This window comes from Lonchura striata, chromosome 12, assembly GCF_050655825.1.
Source record: "Lonchura striata isolate lonStrDom1 chromosome 12, ASM5065582v1, whole genome shotgun sequence".
NCBI classification, from domain to species: Eukaryota; Metazoa; Chordata; class Aves; order Passeriformes; family Estrildidae; genus Lonchura; species Lonchura striata.
This window is the reverse complement of record NC_140714.1, coordinates 15,376,529-15,398,783: the sequence shown is the minus strand read 5'-3', so window position 1 is coordinate 15,398,783 and position 22,255 is coordinate 15,376,529. Positions and strand designations below refer to the sequence as shown.

The window sequence follows — 22,255 nt, the reverse complement described above, 5'->3', positions numbered from 1 at the left end:
GCAGGAGGATTAAATGTTTTATCTAACTGTGAGCATCTGTCTGCTGCTTCTCTCTGCCCTCTATTACCTTTAGCTGCACTTGCTGTTACCTCCTGCCTTGCAGGAATCTCTGAGTGCTTATTGAACAGGAGCCATGCAAAAGCACACTGAGAGCAACTTATGGCTCCCAAATCAGTCACAGACAAGACTCCTGCCAGTTCCAGAGATTTGCCTCATCCCAATAAAGCAAACAGGAAAGTTCTGGCTGGCCCAGGATTGCCTTGTGCCCAAACTCTGCCAGCCAGGTAGGTCAAGGTCTACTTCCACTGCTCTGCTTTGTGTGTTAATGGAGCAAGCTAGGACAAGACCCATGGACAGTGGCACAGCTCCTGTCTCAGGATCCAAAATGGATAATTTCTTCATTTCATTCTATTCCATTCCATCTGATTAATTCCCTTACAATAAAAATTTAGAACAGTGTAAACTTAAACTTACGGCTCCAATGTTCTGGTCTTCTCTCACTCCTTCCTTTTGCTCTCCCTGCCTTCCTTGTTATCCAGGCACTTATTGCCTTCTGTAGAAATTACTGTATTCTTTCACCACTTCTGTCTGGATTTAGCAGGCAAAGATCTGCAGTCACCCTCTAACCCCACCTATTCTTTTTCTTCTACAAAACTCCTGCTTTCAGTAAAGGATTTTGCTCCTCAGAAAACCCTGTATCTCCCATAAATTCACCAGTAAGTATATCTTTCCTCTATTTTTTCCTCTTTGATTCTTCTGTTGCATTTTTTTCACCTCTACTTTTATTCTTTCCATTTAACCTATCACATCTTCTATCATCTGTTTCTCCCACTGCACTCCTCTTTTCTCTGTGTTCTGCATTCTATTTTTCCACACAATTACTTTCTTTGTCTTGCTACTGTTGGGGATTTTTCTGCTTTGTCATGTGAGACCACAACTGCCATTTTGTGACTGATTTGGTTAAAAGAAATCTTGAAGTAAATAAGAAATATAGGACGGAGAGAACACGTTTTTGGTTGGGTGGGATTTTTGCTTTAGAAGTAAGAGTTTGCAATTTCTTGCAGTAAAAAGTGAATACATAAATAAATGGGGCACTTGACCTGAATGTGTTCATAAATTCTTTTATGGGAACAGAAGGAAGGAAGGGTCTTCCTCAAGAAAGATACCATCCAAAAGAGCCATCATTACTCAAATGTGAGTGCTGCTTTCAACTTTGATGCTTCATTAACTTTTACAAATTCAGACATTCAACAGTTAGGTTCAAATTAAAATGCTAAAATACAGAAGTCCTGGATGCCAGCAGTCACCTCCTTTGCTGGCAGCAGCCCTCAGCACTGCACGTGGTTCCAAGTAGCACAGGATTATCCCAAAATCTGGGCTGGGCTGTCAGATATCCTCTTGTGCTCAATTTCAAAATGCATCTGGCACCCAGGGCTTTGTGAAACTGGCATGAGAACATTAAGCTGTCAGAATAACAAAACCAGGCACTGAGTACTGATACTTTTATTTAATCACTCCTGACACTCAATTATTGATTTAAAATTGGGTAGAGTTATGTTTTACAAAGTAACATTTTAAGTCAGAATTTTAAACCTAGTAAGGAGGATACTTCAGAGGATGAGGGATCCTGCAGTCCAGATTGGATCAAATACACAGTAAAACTCTATGAGAATCCATCATACATTGTCCTTGCTAAACATGTATGCTTATATGCTTTGAATAGATCTCATGTATTGAAAATACTGTTCTTTCAAACAAATATTTTCTGCCTGTGCATTTGGAGGAAGTTGCTTAGAAGAGACTGGAAACAATATAATCTGTGTGAACACCATCTATCAGCCCAGCTCCATTGTCATGGACGAACCAGCAAGGAATATCAACCCCGTGTGCAGGATCTCCTCTGTAATCCTTCTGCCAGCCCCTGAAAGGGAAAACACAGCCATGGGAGTACTGAGGTAGGAGCTGCACCTGGACAAGGAATCTTGCTAAGGACTTCATTATTTTGTACCTTGTTACTGTCAGTTCATTGTTTTTAACAATCATTGTGGCATCTGGTTTCTTGGGATCAGACCCAGGATGAATTTCAAGTATGGTGAAGTCAATGGGCTGGAAAAATTGTCCTAAAAAGAGAAGCTAACATTACCATTTCAGGCATGAAAACAGAAGCAAAGCAAACAGAAATCCCAGATTTTCTACATCCCTGTGCTTGTTTCCATGTCCCTTCAGAGTTTGGATTGGATAAACAAACACCAAGTTTCAGGTAAGATTGAACATATGCCTGAGGTATTATTGATATTATTTTCTGTTTATAACCCAGAATTGTATCCACATCATCTGGATTTAAGTTCCAGCTTCTGATGCACAGAACAGTTACAGCCTTTTCTAGATATCTTTCAAGATATCCTTACTTGGTGTGTTGTCTATTCTGTTGAATTTATTACACATTTTCCAAGTCTTCAGCTTTTTAAAAATCAAATAATCCATGTGTTGATCTCTGAAATTTCTGGGTGTGATTATTCTCAGCACAAGTACAATATTAGATCTATAAATTATGTAGCCTCATAAAGAAAGACCAGCAGGGAAACACTAAACAAAATCATACCTAATAATCCATGGGTCTGTTCAGACAGTTTATCACTTTTCAATGTATACAGTCCCAGGAAATCTTGGTGGAGAGGATGTTTCTTCCACACTTGGTGCAAAACAACAACAAATGAGGCACCACTGCCCATTGAGAGCACCAGATTTTTTTTCCTGTTAATTATCAAAGTTAAACTGAGGGAAAAAGAAAAACATGACTTAGAACATTGTGTTTACCAGAGTTAACAGCAACAGAAAGAAATGTGAGAAGACAAATGTAGCTTTATAAACTGAGCAGTGTTTTGTAAGAGAGAGTGTTTGCTGCCTGGTTTGCTCCATGGAGTCTCTCTGTGTATTCACAGAGAGTCTCGGAATCATATTAAATGACACTGGAAAAGGCTACCTGGCCTTTAAACTTTTTAGCAAGATATTTTTAGCAAAACCTGTCCTTCAACAGTGTTACAGATAGTTGGTGATATGTAGATACAGAATGTAGATGCTCAGTGATAAAAATTCTATTATTAAACAATCAGTTCTTTGGCTGAGTGTTACATAACACTTTTTCCTTTAGTGTTTCAGAGAAGTCAACTCCCAAACTGCCTGTTTTACTGCTAGGATAGAGAAGATTTGCTTCTGATTGTGTCAGTGATATCATCCATGTGTTTATCACAATTTAAAAATCACTTGTATGAATGAGTTTGCTCTTTCTGCTGCACTGCCAGGCCTTGAGAAGGCAGGAATTTTATTCTACACAGTGAAATGTAAAGGAGGAGGAAGAGAAAATGTTGCCTGTTCCTTCTATAAACCATTTGCACAGGTATAAATTATTCTGTAATCTATCCCATGAGAAACTGGGATACCTGCTGACAGGAAAAAAAACCAAACAATTCTGTAACTGCCACAAGGTCAATTTTTAAAATGGAGATTTGCTTTTGGAACACTATTATGCCTTTGAAGGATTACACACTATGTCTGAAGTTACTCCATAAATATTTGCAAGACACTGCTCTACAAAGCACAATACCAAATCTAGTTTTACCTTAGTCACAACAATAGAAGATCAGAGAAAAGTCTTCATTTACTTATTTCAAACAGAGGAATTTGTGAATAATTCAGCATTTACACAACAAAGTAAAGAGCAGAATCTAGCAAGGCTTGAATCGATTGCTTTTGTAGATTCACACACAAATCTTAGAAGTACTTAGACAAGTAGAAAGTAATACAAGAGCCCAATAACCTTTCTGTAAGTCTTACCCTGCTTGTTTCAAGGTGACTGAGTCCAGCCAGGTGAAACCTGTTTTTTCATCACCATTCTGAATTGTGATCGCCTCAGGAGTTACTGTCAGTTTTACACCTAGGTGCTTATTTGCAATACCAAGTTTTCCAAAATATGAGTTTTGGATCTTTGCATCACTATTTGCTCTCTTATCACCAATAAGTTCTCCATTGACTGTGATGCCTAATACAGAAATGAAACAAATATTGTTTTATAGACTCATCAACTGATGTCAAGGAGTGTCTTGAAAATTTAGCAACTTAGGAAATTAAATATGAGTTGAAAAATAGATCAAAGTTACTTGTGAATGTTTGTACCAAAGCAAAATAAAGTTCTGGAGGTTGTTCTGTGAATTTCCACAGAGCCAACAATCATTTTGTTGAGAAAAGTTCAGTTTTTCCCAAAGCACAGAGAGTTTGTGATGGGTACAGAGTCTGAGTGACATCAGTCTCTCTTTAGCAGACATTCCACAAACTAGCAACCTAAGGATTATTTTATTGCTTCTACTACAACTCACTGAGACAAATTACTACTGTAAATCCTCCCAGTTGCCTTTAAAGTAAGTTTAAAATTTCCTTTTGCTACAAGAAGTGAAAACAGTCATGGTAATGGTAAGCTATCATAGCTACAGGACCTCCTGATAACTTTGCTGGGGAAAAAAGCTTATGCATTATAAAAGAGAGAGATAGCCTTAAAACACATTTTGTTAGAAGTATCCTGTATTTAAAAAAAAAAAAAAAAAAAAAAAAAAAAAAGTCTAAAACTCACCTGTAACTGGGTCGTTTATTAAATTTAAGATAATGCCAGGGTTTTCATTGATATTGAAACAAAGGGCATCTTTTTTTTGTGGCACTGATATAATGAAGTGTGGATCTCCATCAACTGTAAAGGCAAATCACTGGTGTCTGTATAGTGATACACAGGGTCAAAGCTCCCCATGAGTTTTTAATATTGCTTAATATTTAAATTTAATAACTAAATATAAATTATTTAATAGGCAACAGGCAATTATCAACACAAAAATTACTGATGGGAGGGAGGACTGAGAAAATGACCACATATAATTTCAATTACTTGACCTTTAGAAGACATTGAAAGATGTTTAAAAGGTAAATTAAAATACTTGCCCTTAAAAATGAAAAAATGGCTGCTTTTATGGAAGCGAAATATTAAACATATTCATTAGAATTGTGTGATTTAGCTTTAATACCCTCTTCTGTTCTCCTAGACAGACACTAATCCAGCTACTCACCACTAGTATACCATGTAGGTGCTGATGCAGATGTGTAATAGAGTGGTGAAGCTGCAGAAGGAAAGAAAGTTGTTAGAAAATGGGAAATTGCATGGGCCATGTAAGATGTCAGGGAGTTAATATGCTAGGTAAATCAGTAACTGCATCCTAGTTTTTAAAGCATGTAATCTATGGAATGACAGTTTGTGTGCTGCTTTTGAATCAAAAAAAGCTTCAGGATAGACACAGATTTCACTTGTAGTTTAAATTGCTCTGAGGGTTTCCATATAGCCCAAGCAACATATCTGTAGGATACAAATATTTCAGACTTGAGGATTAAACTATCAGCAAGGGAATGCAACATCATCCATTGAAAACTTCTGACTTTTTGACATTTGGGGTGGTTTTTGTTTGTTTGTTTTACCTTTTTTTTTTTTTTTTTCTAGAATGTAATTAAGTCTTTTCAGTGAAGACTTGAAAAAGCTAGATAGAGACAGAGACTGGCATCCAGAGAAAAAGCATAACTGTAGCTCTTCCATTTCCAGGATTGCCCAGCCAGCAATTTGGTGCATCAGTTTCTCTCTCTTGAATAAAACAGATGCTTTTTGCACAAGTGACTGAACATGTTAATTTAGCCAGAGATGCTGACATCACAGTCCTTTGCTTTATATAATTCCAAAGGAAATGAATGAAATCCATACTCTGTTCTTGGGAAACAGCTTTCAGGAAAAAATGGTGGTTTGATGAACAGGTATTTTCTCCATACAAACTATTTAGCTGAAACTTTGTCACCTCATATTGTTCAACCTTTAAGTGTCTTTTCAGCAGTGAGCAAAATTTGGTAGTATTTGTTAAAATCCAGTTGTACTGCCAGAAAAGGCATCTCTGCCTCTGGTAATCACAGTTGATAGATCCTGCTCTGTTCAGAAAAGTAAGTTAAATTACTTACCCATCAAAGGACCTGTGAACATCCCTGCTTGAATGAAACAAAATGTTATTTTAGAGACTACAAAGAATGAAAACCAATCTCACCCACTTCATTCCTTCCTCCTTCCAAAACCCAAAAATCTTGTAATTATGTATCAGTTTCTAAATAATATAAGGTAAAAATGTAGTCAAAACAGTTTCTTTAACAGTGCTACAAAGCAACAATATTGAAGGGGCTGAAAGCACAGCCTGCTTTCCAGCACAAATGTGACATCTCCTACAGTACGGGGTTGGCTCTCTCTGGGACTGGGACAGCCTGTTCTCTGATCCCGCTGTGCCACCTTCTTCTAAACTGACCTATGGGAAGGAAGATTTGCCTGCCTGGTGCCACATTTTTCTACTCTTCTGCTCTTTGTACATCTGAAATTCTGTCAGGGTGTTTCTGTGCTTTAGAAGTGGCAATCATGGCATGAATGAAGATACCTTTGTATGAGATTGCCACGTGGAAGGCCCCAGTGGCAGCCCTGGAGAGCAGCTGACTTGTACTGGGCCTGAATTCCACAGTGGTGGGATGCTGCAATCATCAGAGACAGGAACTGAACTGAAACCCCTATTCACAAACTTATCCATCTGAAAAGTTGTATGTCTATTCATAATATGATCTTGATTAATCCCCCATGAACTTCAGGAAAATATTGCATCCTAGATCAAATAAGTAATGTAGAAAATCCATGTCTAAAAATATTAAGTAAATTTAATAAGAAATGTACATACCTTCAGCTGTTGCCATGGGCAGGTGAGATGTAAAAGGAAGAAAAAAGAAATTTACAGTTTCAGTTATACAATTAAACAGGAGAGATTCTGACTCCAATAAAACATTTTAAAAAAATTAAAACTTTGAAAACACAACCAGCTATCTTCAGTATTTTGTAATTACATTTCTTCCCAGTGATACAACTCAGTATTTGTATGTCAAACAGGAACTGAAAGTAAAAAGCTGTTTATGGGGCAGCAGAACTGCAATTTATTATGTATGGGACAAGAGCTCTATTTTGAATGGCTTTATGCTGTGCCATACCTATATTGCAAAATTTTACTTACTATTTTGTGGTTTTCCAGGCATTTGGATGATTATGTTAATACTGACTGGACGATTGAATACATTGATTTGTGAACTGAGACTTCAGGGTGAGTAAAATTGGTTTGTTTTTTTTCTTACATGGGGGAGTGCTTTGACTGTTTTCTTCTATTACTGCTCTATATACCTATATACAGAGAGGATTTACTTTGAAAAGGGTTCAGAAAAGAGCTTTTGTACTACAAATACCTGGAAAGGGAAAGCAAAGAACTGAAGATGATTGAGTGGATGGCACTTCTGTCAGATGTTTGGGGGTTTCCATTTTATGGAGACCAGCTTAAACTTTAAAGTCATTATGCTGTGTAGTGACTTGAGTGTTAAATTAATCATTAAGGGGTTTTATGTCAGTAATCCATTATGAGAGTCATGAAACATAATGCAAAAATTTATCAGCAGAATGCCTGAAGAATGATTCAGATTTGAAGGGCACTTAGCAATTCACTGGTTTCAGGACTTAGTGCAGCTGAAAAAACCTCACCAATCTCCAGTATCTCTGTTATGCTAAAATGTCTTAAATTCCCATGCCAAAATCAGGAGATTAGAAAGTTTTTCATCTAGAAGGCAGCAGAGAGCCCACACAGAGATCCCAAGGAACTTTCAGGGGTTCTAAACAAAAATTGGAGAAAAAATAAAGGATGCTGATAGAAGAGACTGGAAAGCCTCTGTCAGACCTGTGGGATGAGGGTGGCTCAAACAATACCTGGGGATGAAGTTAGGATGGCTGGGGGACACACTGAGCAGAGAGCACTGCCTTGCTTGGCCAGAAAGCAAGGAGGAATAGGGAATGTGTTACACAGGGGTTAAACAGAGAGGCTGAACTGTAGGAAAAAGAATGTTTCACTAAGCAAGGAGTTAATAATTAGCTAAAGTATCAGAGGAGTTGAAAACAAATTGTATGCTTTCAATATAATTGCTTTTCTTTCTGCAATATGTATATGACTGTTGTGTTTTACATAGGAAATCTCAATCTTTTTACAACCTGCTATATCCTGCCTGAGGAAGAGCTCATGCAAATTTTCCCCTTTCATGTGGAAACAGGTTACTACATCTATCCCTAGGCTGAAGTATGTAGAAAAATAGTGATGGTAAATCACCTGAATATAGCTGGATTATTAGATTAGAAATGCTTCTTGGCTTTCAGGGTCTTTTTCTATAATAGTTTTTCCTATTTAGTTTAAAGTACATTTATTTTAAATTTATAGTACTTTGCCATATGATTTAGTAATGAAAGATATTTTGATGGAAATGAGCTTTACAATAAGAAGTAATTTTTCATAAACCACACACATGCCAGGCTTGTAAAGTAGATTTTGCAGATACTTATTTAAAACTGTGCCCACATGAAGCCTTTCTTTCGGGTAACCTAAAAGGAACTCTTAGCTTCTCAAATACAGTACAGTTGTGAAGATGTCTATACCTTCAGTGGGTTTATCAGCAATCCCCTCTTCATTGTCATTTTCTTCTGGTTTTGTTACCACCATGGATGTCAGTGGTGTTACAAACTTGTAGAGTAGTGAGAGAGCCAGGGCTTGAGCTGTAAGGTTCTCCTTTTCTTCTCCTGTGGCTGTAATGCTGAATAAAGGAAGAGACTCCCAGCATCACTGATTGCTGAATCACTCACCATCCTTCAGATTACATATTTCAAAGTAAAGTCATTTCTCTGCAGGTAATTTATCAATAAGCTATAACGTACAGTCTAAGAGTACTTCTCACTCTACTGGCTGTCCAAGAGAAAGGCAAAACTGTGCTTTATACTTGCAGTAATTTAAAATTGTTGCAAATGCAACCTGAAACATGAATACTGAGGCTAGGGAAGGGAATAGGTTGATGGATTTCCCTCACTGATTTTTATGCTTTCCCACTGGCACCTCAGTGGGATGTCAATGTCAGCTTCACGTCCTAGAAACTGCAGAAGTCAGAGAGTTAAGGTATTATTCTAGGTATAATTACCGTTTTTCCAAGAGCTGTTCAATGGTAAGATAAGCCCAGAGCCTTTCAATGTACTCTCCAAATATGTATTGTTGTTCTTGGAAAGCCTGAGCTGTTTGCTCAGCACCTTGCTCTGTGGTGTATGACAGGGCATTGTGAGCCTGTTGGGAGTAAGAATGTTCTCTGTATCACAAGTAGCCAGGGACTGACAGAACTTCCCAAAAATTAAGACCTTCACACATGAAAATCTTATGAAATTGAAAACATGTCTGGTTCCACACCAGAAAATTGCCAGTATTGTAAGAGGAATTTTGTCCCATTGTTTCTGGGAATTTTAGAGATGTACACTACAGAACATAACCCAGTATTCCACATTCACATTGCATTTTTGTTCATCACAATGGAGGCAAAAGAAGCATTCAGAGATTCTGTGTAACTTACATAAGTCAAAGAAATTCATACTTACACCTTCACCTCTTACATCTACAGACAAATGGTTTTGGTTGCTGTCCACAAAGCGCCCAGCCACCACAATCTCAGACCCATCATAGAAATGCTTAAAGCTGTTAGTAGTTAGGTCTGATATTTCATTTTCTGGGTAGTTTAACTCCACATCTATGAGCATGGGATTTGACACCTCATCATAAAACCCCTGTAGGATTGAAAGGAAAAAAATAAAACATGTAATTATCATTGTTTCTTCAATTCATGGGTAGATCTGTAACCACAAACATCCTGCTATTTCAGCAATGAAAGCTAAAAGTGTATTTTATAAAAAATATTTAGATATTTAGTTAAATCTCAGAGTGCAAGGCCTAGAAATCTACAAATAATGGAAATAAGAAAGAACATACAAACTCTCCAGTCTTGCTAAGAGAAAGGAAGAATATTTGAGAACAATTTGCTGTGGATGATGAGTTCCATCAATATAAAGAGGGATACCAAGCCTCCTGTTATTTGATATAGATAATTTTCTACACCTCTTCTCTGCAGAGACTGACATGACATGACATCATAATCGAAGGAGACTGGGTATTTGATCTTACCAGAGATGAAATCTAATATCTAATTCTTTGAATGGCTGCTACTGGAATGTGAGGGTGAAAAAAGACAACTCTGTATGGCCTGTACCAGTTTCTATGTCTTATACAATTCTAAAATGCCTCAGGAGTGTGGTAAGATACACCTGCTTGCAGTGAATTTCTTCAGAAAGGATATCTAGAACTTTATGATTTGTTACTCTTCTTGTCCCTTGACATGACATTAACCATATGATCTTTGAGGTGCAGAGATATAATGACTGCAGCAATTCCACCAGAGTGTCCTTCAGAACTGTGACTTGTGTCACCCTATGCCATGTTTTAAACTCCCTGCCATAGTTGACAGGATGTCCCTTTTACTGTCCCTGCACTTCCTGCTTATATAAGGGAAGGGGAAAATTAAATGCAACTAAAGGTCCCTTCCAACTCAAACTGTTCTATGATTTTAATACTCTGATCACAGCAGACTCTAGAGCATCTCAGAATCAGATTACACACTGGGATTTTGATTATTTGAAAGTAAGAACATGAATAGTTATCTGACCTACTGTATCTGTGATCATATGTACATGGTAATTACTTGACCTGAAGCTGCAAAGCTGCATCAGAGTCAGGGTAAATCCGACGGGCCAATCCTTTATTCTCCAGTGCCATCCTCTCCAAGAAGCCATAGTCGACACCACTGCCAAAGCCAAGATTGTATAAGGTGTATCTCCCATCAATGGCCTTCTTCACTGCATTCTCAATCTCATGATTATTTGATAGACCTGCATCAAACCAGGAAATGTTTGAGTTGTTTTCAAAATAGATAACATGATCACAAAATCAAATGTGACTTGGCATGTTCAGATTTCTTAGGAGACATTACCAAAATCTTGATTTAGTACTATGATGCTGGTAGAGTTCAAATAATGAAAATATCCAGAAGTCAAGGAGGAAGGCCATTTTTAACTAGCATTTTTTGTCAGTTAATGAACTATCTTTATTATTCCATCCAACACAAACTTACCTACATTTGGCTGGCCATCTGTTAACATGATAATTATAGAAGCGCTTCTCTTGGGCACAAGGTTTTCTTCATGAGCAGCATTCAGAATATCAATTCCTCTCATCAAACCACCATGTAAATTTGTCACTATGAGGTAGATATAGAAATTTGGGTTCAGCAAAGGCTGTCAAAATAAAGGTCCATTTTTCACTGGTGTCTGAAGAGATTTCATTACAGTAAGGAAATGAAAGACTTGGATTTACAAGCAAGGGGATATCTAGATAGAAAAGTACCTGGACTTTGGAAACATAAAGAGAAATAGGTGTCATCTTCTGAGTAAAACTGAACTTCAGGGGTGCCTCATCAGCGATCTGAAACCCCAACACACTGTAGCATTGTGTTCACAGAATCAATCAATAAATTAACGTACACAGTGACCTACTGGCAAGGCCAGTCAAATACTTACAGCCTTGAGCAGAAATGTGCTGAACAAACTTCCTTGCTTCATCCAAATTCTCAGGAGTGGCCTTGATTAATGTTTCTTTCCAGGTAGATATTTCACTATCAAATAATATGATATTGAAGAAGTCATCTTCTTTAATGTCATCTAGGATTTTTAGCAGCGCTTCTTTTGTCTGTAAGGCAAAGAGATTTAAATACATGATTCAAAATGTAACAGAATATGTGCTTACAGATTTTACATCATTAATCTCTCAGCATTGGGCTATTTTTTACTCCTACACAGTATATATTAAAAAAATTCTGAGCATGTTCTGTTCTTGCCAGTCCCTGTGTCAATTTCAGAGTAACCCTAGGGAAGTCAGCTGCAATAACATCTGGTAAATCTTTGTAGCTGAGATGAAAATCAGGTTTCCCGTCATGGTTGGTTGCTTACACTAAGATAAGCTGGCATGGCAAATGGGTAGCTAGGTTAGTGGAGAAGCTCATAAACAAGCATGCCTGGATATTTTGATGCAGCACCAAAGCCTGAAAATTCTGAACACTAGCTCAGTCATAACTCTGAAAAGAGCTGCTGCTTCCCAGATACAGAGTGAACAGAGAAAATGCACATAATCTTTATGCATGGCTTATTTTGGAACTGTCAAGCACATATGACAGCACTCTCTGGAAATGTTGATATTTAGAGTTTTGACCTAATGACATTTATAAGCAAATATAGGCTAAATGTATAGATTTTTGCTCTACAGCAACACTGCAAACTAGTACATCTGGCAGTGGGCATTAGAGAGGTCGCACCATTGAGCCACTTTGTAACAGCTTGAGCAGCACATGTGCACTGTAAGGCATCCTGTTCCTTCCAGCAGCATCTCCCTCCCAGCACTGTTCCAGCTCTTTCATTGAAACTCTACAGTAATGTAATAACTCACTTGTTCTATTTCTCTTCCAGACATTGAGCCACTAGTATCCAATACAAAAATAATATTCTTGGACAACTTCGGAAGATTTGTTGGTGCAAAGAAGTGTACAAAATAGCCATTGACAATCTGAAAAAGAAAATGTTAAAAAAAAAAACACACCACCGCCAAAAAGTTTGGTACATTATAAAGGTAAAACAGATAAAGGAGCTATTACTCTCATTTAATGACTAGCCTCTGAGTGGCCTAAAAGGTTTTAATGGCCCTGATCAGTCTCACCTCTGTCCATGGGCCCAGGAGTGTCACTGAAGTGCAAGACTGGGCCTTTAGTCCCTGGCTGAGCTACAGTGTCAGAACAGCTACAGTGTCGGTCTCCAGCTGTGTCACAGCCAAACCTGTTCCTATCCATGGACTCCACTGTTTTGGATCCCACCCTGAAGACTGACTCCTGCTCCCAGTCAGCTGCCTGTTCCTTAGGAAACAGCTGGCCCTCACTGCTCCCTGACCTTTACTGTGCAAGTTACACTGTTCAACAGCGCAGAATTTCAAGTTGTTAGACTTACCTGCAAATTATCTGGAGTTGTTCTCTTCACATCATATCTTACAGTAAAATCCCCATCCAAGACAGACTCTGAGCAATTTGCACAAGTTCTCTGCTGGTCGAGGGTTGGCTTGAAAGAGATATGGCCCTGCAAAGAAAAAAACTTCCTTAGATCTGAACCTTAATAGCTGAAAATCTTTTACAGAACACATCTGCATTTTTTAAAATATTATTTTCACAGACATAAGAATAACCTATTTTATTGGGTTAGCCACTAGATTGTACATATCCATATGTACTTAGAAATTTATTGGTGGTAACTGAAACATGAAGGCTGCTATCCACAGCTTTCTCCATATGCTTACTTCCCCATCTGCCTTGGGTCAGCTCTTCACTCTGAACAACACGTTTGATAAAGCTGTTGTATGTATTTAAGAATCCTACTACCCCCATACAAGGGAAAAGAATTACTTGTTAGTAATTCAGTTTTTCTGTAAGAGGTAATCTTGCTAGTATCCAGGTTTCCTCTTGCTGCCATCACTAGCACTGAAATTATTATTTCAAAATTACAACCATAAGTTAATAATGGAATGCAGTAATCAATGTACCTTTTTTCCTGAAAAAGTTTTTTTAATGGTATTTTGGAGCTCATTGGTGATGAATGTTCCTTCTGCTTCCAGTTCAGCGATACCCTGGGGCTCAAAGATATCTACTTCAATCTGAAATATTAATTGAAAATTTATTGTCTTGATTAAACCACAATACATCAACTCAGCCATTTACAGCAGGATCAGCAACTACAGATGTGAAAGAGGGATTTTCATAAAAATAAAGAAATTTACTTTTGTAATTCATCATGGCAGTCCAAATCTACACTTGTGTGAAAACATCTTCAGCCAAAGAGGCCTTTTCAGAAGTTAACACAGAAGTTAAAAACAAAGCTATAAATAAATAAACTTTAATAGAAATATGACTTGTTGGAAAACTAGATAGTGGTATCCCATCGAGGCAGATAGGCACAAAAAGTTGCAGTATTGCAGAATGTGACATGCATCGCTGTGATTCAAAGATGGTGTTGTTTCACAGTGGTGTGAGAAAGCTGGACATTATCTATAAGGGTACATACAATTACTCCAAGGCATTATAATAGCTTTTTCAGGTTTTCATACAAGATTTCTTTTGGAATGCTCAGTACATGAGCAAATTTGTCAGGTTTACAGGTAAAAGCCTGCACTAAAGCATACTGATGAGTGCTCCCCATGGAACTCATAAGAAATGTTATCATGGCCTTTAGCTCACCTGTGAACCAATGGGAATGACCATGGTACTTCACTTTCAACAGATATGCAGAATTCCATCATCTCTTAAATTACAGTCAAATTTGATCAGTTTGCCATTTACCTCAAAATCTTTGACAAGCTGCTTTGGTTTTACTTTGATGAACATTTCATATTTTCCAAACTGTCGCTTCAGCAGTTCCTCGTATGTGAGTTCAAAAGTGACTGTACTGGCTGCTTTAATGTTGACTGAGACAGTGAATTTTTCTGTTTTTCTTCCTGAAGCTCTGTATTTAAATGGGTAGGAAAAAGATCTTTATCCTTTTTCACAGTATTTATTGTTGGTGGCATATGATTTTCAAAAAGAAGTAAAATAAATATGGGAATTTTGATATACTGCTAAAAATCATCAATCAATACTCAAAATCATACTCAGCCTGAAAAATTTATTCAAGTTTCTCACTGAGCTCAATCCCAGGAATAGGTCCCACAAAGCCAGTGAAATTTGCAGGAACAGCCTTTCCATAGTTGCAGACAGTGCCTGTGCAGTCAGAGGCTGTATTTCCTTTCTACATTTTGTGCTACAATAACTATAACTTAATGATTGTTCTTTTGTGCCTTAATGTCAGCAAAGTGCCAGAACACAGCAATTCCAATCTCACAATCTTCATCACTATGGAGTGATGGTGTGGAAGCAGCAAGACATGATCCTTACTTGACAAGACCAGCAGTCTGTCCTCTTGAAACAGCCTTCTCATATTGTTTTTTTGCAGCTTCTTTTTCCTTTATAGTTCCAGGATAGGTGACACCATCAATTGTCCTGCACATTAAAAAGTCCTAGTTCAGTTGAAAGTTACTACAGGAATTCTCCCTTTATTGATTTGTTTGCTAATAATCACTTTCAGAGACCTGTTATTGCCAAGATTTAGGCCCTTTCACTGAAGCCAGGCTCCTCAGAGAATTCAGCTGGAATGAAGAGCTCTGTGCGCAGTATCACAGAAGTATAATAAACCAATTTTTACTTTGAATTAGATCAAAACTGGGCTACAGCAACACAACTTACACCTGCTATAGTCCTACACTTCAGCATCTTCACCATCTCATCTAATGGCAAACCAACTCTCTGGATGTGACTCACCTGTCCAAATGTCATCATCTACAGAGGAGCATTTCATCCTGGAAATCCTTAGAGGACTTAGCAGCAATTTCTCATCACCTCATTCTACCAAAAAAAAATTCTAAAATGCATTATGGGTGGTTGTGTCCTAAAGCTACTACTCCTCCTCACTGGAGATAAAGCAGCCACTGTGTGATTAGCAGAGATGGATGTACTTAACTGAATCAAACCTCATAATGGTGGAGAACTACACATGATTGCAACTAAAGGTACAAATGTAATGGAATAATTCTGCTTTCTGCCTTTCAGTAAAATATGATTTTTAAATGAAGAGATAAATTAAGGTATAATGCCATCAGGGAAATTAAGTAATGGAACTTTCCTGGTTTGATAATACCAGAGTAAGTAAGAGGCATTTCTGCATTTCTGAAAAGGTGGATGAATCTGCAGGAAAGGTCCCACATTCCCTAAGGTTCCCTTCTATTCATGATGATGAATAGAAATAATTGAAAATTAGTCATCTTTTCTACAGATATACCAATGTTTGCCTTTCTCCACATATCTTGCATGTTAAGTTAATAGTACCAGAAAATTACCCAGGAGGTGTTTAGAAATCTATTCAAATAGCAAAGGAAAAATGAACATTTGGGTTACATTTCTCCCATCTGAATTAGTAGAGATTTTTAGTCTTCTTTAACAATCTTGTAAAGATTACACACATGCTGAAGTTGGTAATGAAGGCTGTCTTAGGGAGTTCAACATCAAAGAAGACTTCTTTGGGCACATTCCCACGATTGACGGCTCGACTGGTGATGACATTGTGTGCAAAGCGGGAAGTTACTTTACTATCAATTTTCATGCTACAGATTTCCATCCCATTGACAACCTGTAAATTGAGAAATGAAAAAAAAAAAAACAAAAAGAGCACACTCATGTGTGTTAATCAGTTGTGATTATATTTTTTAAAAGAAATCACAGCAGGACATTGATCACTCCAAAGCAAAAAGAAAGACCTAATATAAGAAGTAGAGCACTCCTGTGTTTCCTTGGATATCTATTTCACTGACATGCAGTGCTATTCCAGAAGTTGTAACTATAGACTTTAACAAAATACTACCACCACAGCAAAAATACTGCCATTATAGGAATAGGTTTTTTTCTCTACTGAGAGGGTGACTTTTTATGGTTATTCAAAGAGCACAGCTCTTTACTGCTGCCTCACTGTATTAATGACTGTAGTTATCAGAGGAGTGGATGACTCCTAGAACAGGGATGTAAGTAATCGTCTTCTTTTAAAATAGCCCAAATGCCTCCAAATTCCATTTTATGTTATTGTCAGCTTCCTCCCAGCTAGAGCTCAGTCTTTTTTAAACAAGGAAATGGGCAAGGCAATACTTATTTTCTTTGAATGTTCAGGTATAAGGTTTCTGGACACTAAATGAAAGCATGAATAGCAACAGATGTTTGCATTAGGAACTCCACAGCTTGCAGCAAAAGCTGTACTGGAAAGAACCTTGGAGGCTTTATGATGGGTCTGATCTCTGCTGCTTGATTAAGAAGGTCCCCAAACAATCAAAGCATTTAAGCATTGCTGAAGGGGATTCCAGGTGCCAAGTGGAATCAGCCCCAGAGATGAGGCCTCTTGCCTTCCTTAGCAATAACTGCAACATAAAAATAAAAACAAAACCAACATAGAATGAAAGTCTATTAGAGATACAGAGGTGACTTCAAAACAACTTAGGTATTTATTCAAATACAATGAGATTAAAAATATTTTTTTCATTCTCTTTCCTTGTCTAGGAGCTTCTATCAGAGCTTGGAAAGAAACTATTTAGTTAGTCCTACAGCTCTGGGCTGTTTTCCTTGTCACACACTCAGAAATATCCATTTGCTCAGACTGGACTCACAGAAACATTTTGTGAACACAGTAAGAATATTCTTAACACTATAAAATCTTGGTAGCCAAGACAAAACCAAACTTTACTCACCAAGTCATTATCAGCATTTCGCTTCTGTAAAGAGAAAAAAAGGGGAAAACCATGACTTAGGTAGGAATAAATCTCTTAGCATCCATGTAGTTGTTACAAGTCAAAAGAAGTCCAGGAGAAGGAAGGCTTGAGAAAGGTCTTCATTAATAAACTGAAGTAAATTTGAGGGAAGAGCAAATAAGGGATGTGAGGCAGGTTGGAGTTAGTTTTCTTATGGCATTCCCAGCTTTGGTTTTCATTTGATGCTAGTGTATCTTAAATACTGTGTTTTTGAAAGGTAAGTTAAACTTCAAAAGTTGCTCACTTTATATTTTGCTCATGTGACACAATAAGTGTCTTGTTCCAGCTGAAAAGAAACATTGACCCTTGAAATATGAGGGAGAATGAGAGGAAAAGACACTCAAATGCTCAGTGCCGTTTATAATTAAATGTCATTGAGACTAAAGAACACACTAAAATCTGTTTAATAGGTCTTCCTTGAGTAAGGATTTGCTCTATGGTGACCTCAAGTAAAACCAAACTATCTTGTCCTCATAGCAATATCTTTTTCTTGAGAATTCCTAGATCTGGGTCCTGCAGTACATATTTTCTTTTCAAATTTATTATCCTTTTGAAGAAATAAAATGGTTGCATCAAAACATAAAAACCCAGTTTACACAGATTTTTTCCTGTTACACAAATCCAATCAGGCAGATGTAGCCTTACATTTTCTTCAGACTCCTAAATTTTTCCCATTTCAGCCCACCAGCCTCTCACCCTAACATGACTAGGTAGGAAGGTAATTCAGCAGGATTAGATAGAGGAGGCTGTCACTACAAAAAGCTGCATGGAGGGGGGAAAAAAATAATCAGTTAAAATGTTTGGTTTTTTTTTTCCCAATATTTGCTCCCAGAGTAGGTGCAAATATCAGAAGCTGTATGACAGTATCTCATACTCTGTTCTGAAAGAGAGGACAGGCATTAAACAAACTTCCTGAGTGCAGTTAAAATAACAGCTTGTCTAACTCAATTCCCATCAGCTCAGCAAACACCTTATCTCATCTGGCTCCAAGAGCCTCGGGGGTCACATTTTGTGGAATTGTGTTTACCTGCCCCACCAAAGGCAGGGATAAGGACACAACAAATCAGACACACATCTCGAGTACACTTAAGGCTTTCAGTACCTTTCCCAGTTGGACTGAAATACAGAGGGTTATTTTTTGTTTATTTGGGGTTCTTTTCAAGACAATGTATTAAATCTGTGGTAATGCAAGGTTTGAGGGAGGAGGCTTCTCTTCAGCTGTAAAAGTCTGGCAAAAAATGTCAGTGTGCATTCCTTTATGTTCATCTTTCAAACTGTTACTGCCATCCAGATGATTTCTGTGTGTCCATCTCTCCTTTTCACAAGCATATATGGATTCCTTTAATGTCAGTACAGAGTGTGTATCAACAGAAATCTGACCTTTCCAATATTGGAAATATTTTTTCCGTATCCATACTGTTATTACATCTTGTCATTTCCCCTTACAATACACAAACTCAGGTATGCACCCTGGGAAACAAAAAGCTGGAACTCTGCAAAATGTCAGTTTGTTTGGTAAAAACTTTCCTTACAGTGGAATTACCACACAGTTTATACAAAATACAAAAAAAATATATTTGTGTAAATTATAAAATATATTTATATATAGCTACAAATTCTGCAATTCTGACTACTGCTTCCAAACTGAAAGATACTGTACCTGCATTTGAGTTTTATAGAATTGCTGTTCTGCACATTCTTTATCAGAATCATGGCTTCAATGGCAGTTTTAAAGGAGTTCTATTTTGACTCTGTAAATATTTTGAGGGGTACTCTGCAATTTCCATTTAAACTACAGAAAAATCTCTGTGAAAGGCACTACTCACATTGCACTTGGGCTGATCTCCAGTAATCCAGCTGGACATCACCCAGCTACACTAGCTGACCCTGATTTGCAGGGTTTGGGAGGTGATTACGTGACTCTAAGTCTGTAATTTTGTTCTGGGTTTTTTAATTTTTAATGATTCACTTGAGTGTAACTTGAGCCATCACTAACATCAAGGTCATTCTGAGCTCTGTGGGCCAAAAGCAATAGTGTGCCAATCAAAATGATTATGCAATTCTAGACTAAAATGAGAATTAACATCCTCTACCTGGGTAATTGTTACTTGATAAAATGTTTCTCTATTATTTTCACATATTTTCCAGTTGCACCGATTATTAGAATTTTATTATTTTTCAGTTGTGTAACAGCAACAAACTTCTTTTGTTTAATACTGTTTTGCTCTGGCAGCAGGAAAAACTAGAGGTGCGAAAAATCTACAGAAATTGGAAAGGAAAAGAGAAATTTGAACTCCCAAGAAAACAGAGAGGGAAAAGAGGACTCCATTACAGTAGTTGCTGAAGGAAGTCCTGATTGTACAGCTTAGGAAACTAAACCATAGCACGACTAGAAAACTCAGCAAAGATTTTACAGTTATCTTGAAGAGACCTCTGGGAATCCACAACACTGAATGAGGTATTTGCATCTATCCGTAAATGCTACATAGGAAAACAAGGCATGAAAATGATCTCTGAATCTACAGCAACACTGAAAATTTCATCACGCCAAGTGATGCCAACTGGGTGCCACAGAGAAGAGCCCATAATGCAGCCGATAGGAACAGGGTGTGCCAGCACACACAGGGAGGTCTGATGCGGATTTTTGTTCCATTTTCAGCAGAACTGGGTCTGCCAACTGTGTCTTACCTGGCTGTGGCTCTAAAAGCAGCTTTGACAGCTTAAAGGTCACCAGACAGCCAGAATTCCAGCCACGCTTCAACACTTGCTACTGCTTGCTCAAAGGGGCCAAGACACTGATGGACACCAAGACCTTCACCCTGCAGAGCAATCTCCACCATTTCAATCAAATCACACTTGCATGAAGTACCAAAAAAACCTGGGAGAATCAAGTGGCTTTTCCACAGTGCTCTGTATGGATAGTGCATTCACAGAGCTTTGGCAGTTTTCCATTTAGAAAGGCTTTAGCATTGTAGAGAACATATAGAACCCCAGACACCACAGTAATCAGAAGGAAAAAGCTACATTTTATCTGGGCTACATAATGGTTAAATAATAAGTATCCCTGGCATTTCCAATTTGCAGCATTAAATCTCACATTGACTCTTAAAAGTTAGACATGATACTATCCTGATTTTCAAATAAAATGTCTTAGCAAAGATCATAATCTAATCAACAGCAATCAACTGTAAATTGTTCAGTCGTGTTCTACCCAGTAACTCAGAATGCTCCCTAAACAGATTTGCCCTCCATGACTTTTCAGAGTACACAGCCACTGAGAGAGAGGGAAATCACTTATGGGGGCAAGGAGTAGTGGCCAGCAAGATAACCAAAGAAAATTAGGCAAAACATCAGGCAGCACTGCCTTACTCAGAGATCCAGCCAAAACCGGAATGGCTCATTTGAGAGATGTATCTCATGTTGTGGTAACATGGAAATCTTTCGAGAAAAATCCTACCATGTCATTTGGACAGCGGGCCTTTATCTCGATGCCATGTTTTCTGCTTCTTAGAGCCATCTTTTCACTTGTATTCCTTAATAGGTGCAAAGTCAGTTCTCTGGCAGCACTGATTGCTTTACACATTTAAGTATTTTACTAAAATATGTCACCATTATGTGGTTATGACAGGGGGAAAAAAAGAGGGAGAGAAGAACTTCACAGCTAATTGAAAACTGAGGCTGATTAGAGATCAACAAGTCTGAGTTCCAGTTTTTATCCTGTGTCCAGGGATACCAGAGAACACAGAGCTCCAGCTGCCAGCATTGTATGAACTGATAAATGCTGATAAACTGCAAGAAATTAATCTCTGAGGAGTGGGAGACCCACAACCCACACATGGTTGATTACTTACCTTGATGTTTCTGACATGTGTTAGCAAAAAGTCTGAGGATGCAAAGGCAGGAATTAATAATAAAATACAACACAATAGATTCTTTTCCATTTTGGAAAAAAAAGTGAGGTTCCAATTGCAATGATATGCATAAATATATAAAGCTTTGTTTACCTAGTGTTAATAAATAACCCAATGACAGAAGTAGGATTAAGCATTAGGCATTTGGGGAAAATCAGGTGCTGAATTTTGAATTAGTATAATCTACAGAATGCCGTTAGAAAATCTGTTAAAGAATTTACAGAATATTTCAGCAATGTCTCTTATGTGTAACAGCTCCAAAGAGAAATTCACAGCCATTTCTGTACTGGCAAGTGAGATTAATCTCCACCCCATATCCACTTTTTTCCCAAATGAAAACTGTCATCTTTCTGATACTTCCTTAAAGGCTTTCCCTGGCTCAAATTTACTGCAGCCATAACAAAGCTTGCAGTCTGTGAAAGCCATTTAAGCTCTATTTCAAAAATACCCCTGTAATCCTCCATATCCCTCAGGTACCCGATTTAGCTATCGCTATTTGACATGTATCCTGTCTAGTCTAGAAACTTTCCATTACATGGGTTCCCATTCACCTTCATGGCTGAACCAGGTCCGAGCTCCCAGGGCTGGCATCTTGCATGCTCAACACGCACCCAGCCCGCAGCTGCAGGGCACTTTTGTGTTTGTTACCGTGTCAGTTCTCTCTTAAACTTTTTAACTGGTTCATTCGCCCTTAATGAAAGACAGACTTCGATGACTGGGGGTTACATGCTCAGTGATAACAAAACATCTTATTTTTTTTGGTTTTCCTGCAGTCAGTGTTATGGCTGCGGGTGCTCAGCCACGGGAGAGCTCCAGGAGCGCCTTTTTACCCAGCCTGGAGATTTTTTAACCAATTCCCCACCCCATCCAAAGGGA

General features: G+C 37.9%; 1 protein-coding gene across 1 annotated transcript; it reads right to left on the bottom strand.

The window, feature by feature from the left end:
• Positions 1 to 1,488: 1,488 nt before the first annotated feature.
• Positions 1,489 to 21,449, bottom strand: LOC110472357 (inter-alpha-trypsin inhibitor heavy chain H3). Its single transcript, XM_085590181.1, has 23 exons — positions 21,320 to 21,449; positions 17,409 to 17,432; positions 16,140 to 16,306; positions 15,019 to 15,123; positions 14,428 to 14,590; positions 13,635 to 13,745; positions 13,049 to 13,174; positions 12,498 to 12,614; positions 11,576 to 11,744; positions 11,131 to 11,256; positions 10,707 to 10,888; positions 9,548 to 9,733; positions 9,103 to 9,242; positions 8,545 to 8,724; positions 8,106 to 8,211; positions 6,498 to 6,588; positions 6,037 to 6,060; positions 5,109 to 5,159; positions 4,625 to 4,738; positions 3,835 to 4,039; positions 2,603 to 2,775; positions 2,009 to 2,120; positions 1,489 to 1,921 (listed from the first exon to the last, which is right to left on the bottom strand). The coding sequence occupies exons 1-23, from the start codon at positions 21,407 to 21,409 to the stop codon at positions 1,792 to 1,794; spliced, it is 2,892 nt and encodes a 963-aa protein (XP_085446307.1). The 5' UTR covers positions 21,410 to 21,449; the 3' UTR covers positions 1,489 to 1,791.
• Between the last annotated feature and the right edge of the window lie 806 nt (positions 21,450 to 22,255).

Excerpts from the sequence above, each read along its gene's own strand:
- LOC110472357 (XM_085590181.1), bottom strand. The coding sequence starts at position 21,409 with ATGGAAAAGAATCTATTGTGTTGTATTTTATTATTAATTCCTGCCTTT. Across the intron at positions 13,746-14,427 it reads AGCTTGTCAAAGATTTTGAG|ATTGAAGTAGATATCTTTGA; the intron begins GTAAATGGCAAA and ends TTAATATTTCAG. Across the intron at positions 9,734-10,706 it reads ATGCAGCTTTGCAGCTTCAG|GGGTTTTATGATGAGGTGTC; the intron begins GTCAAGTAATTA and ends TCAATCCTACAG.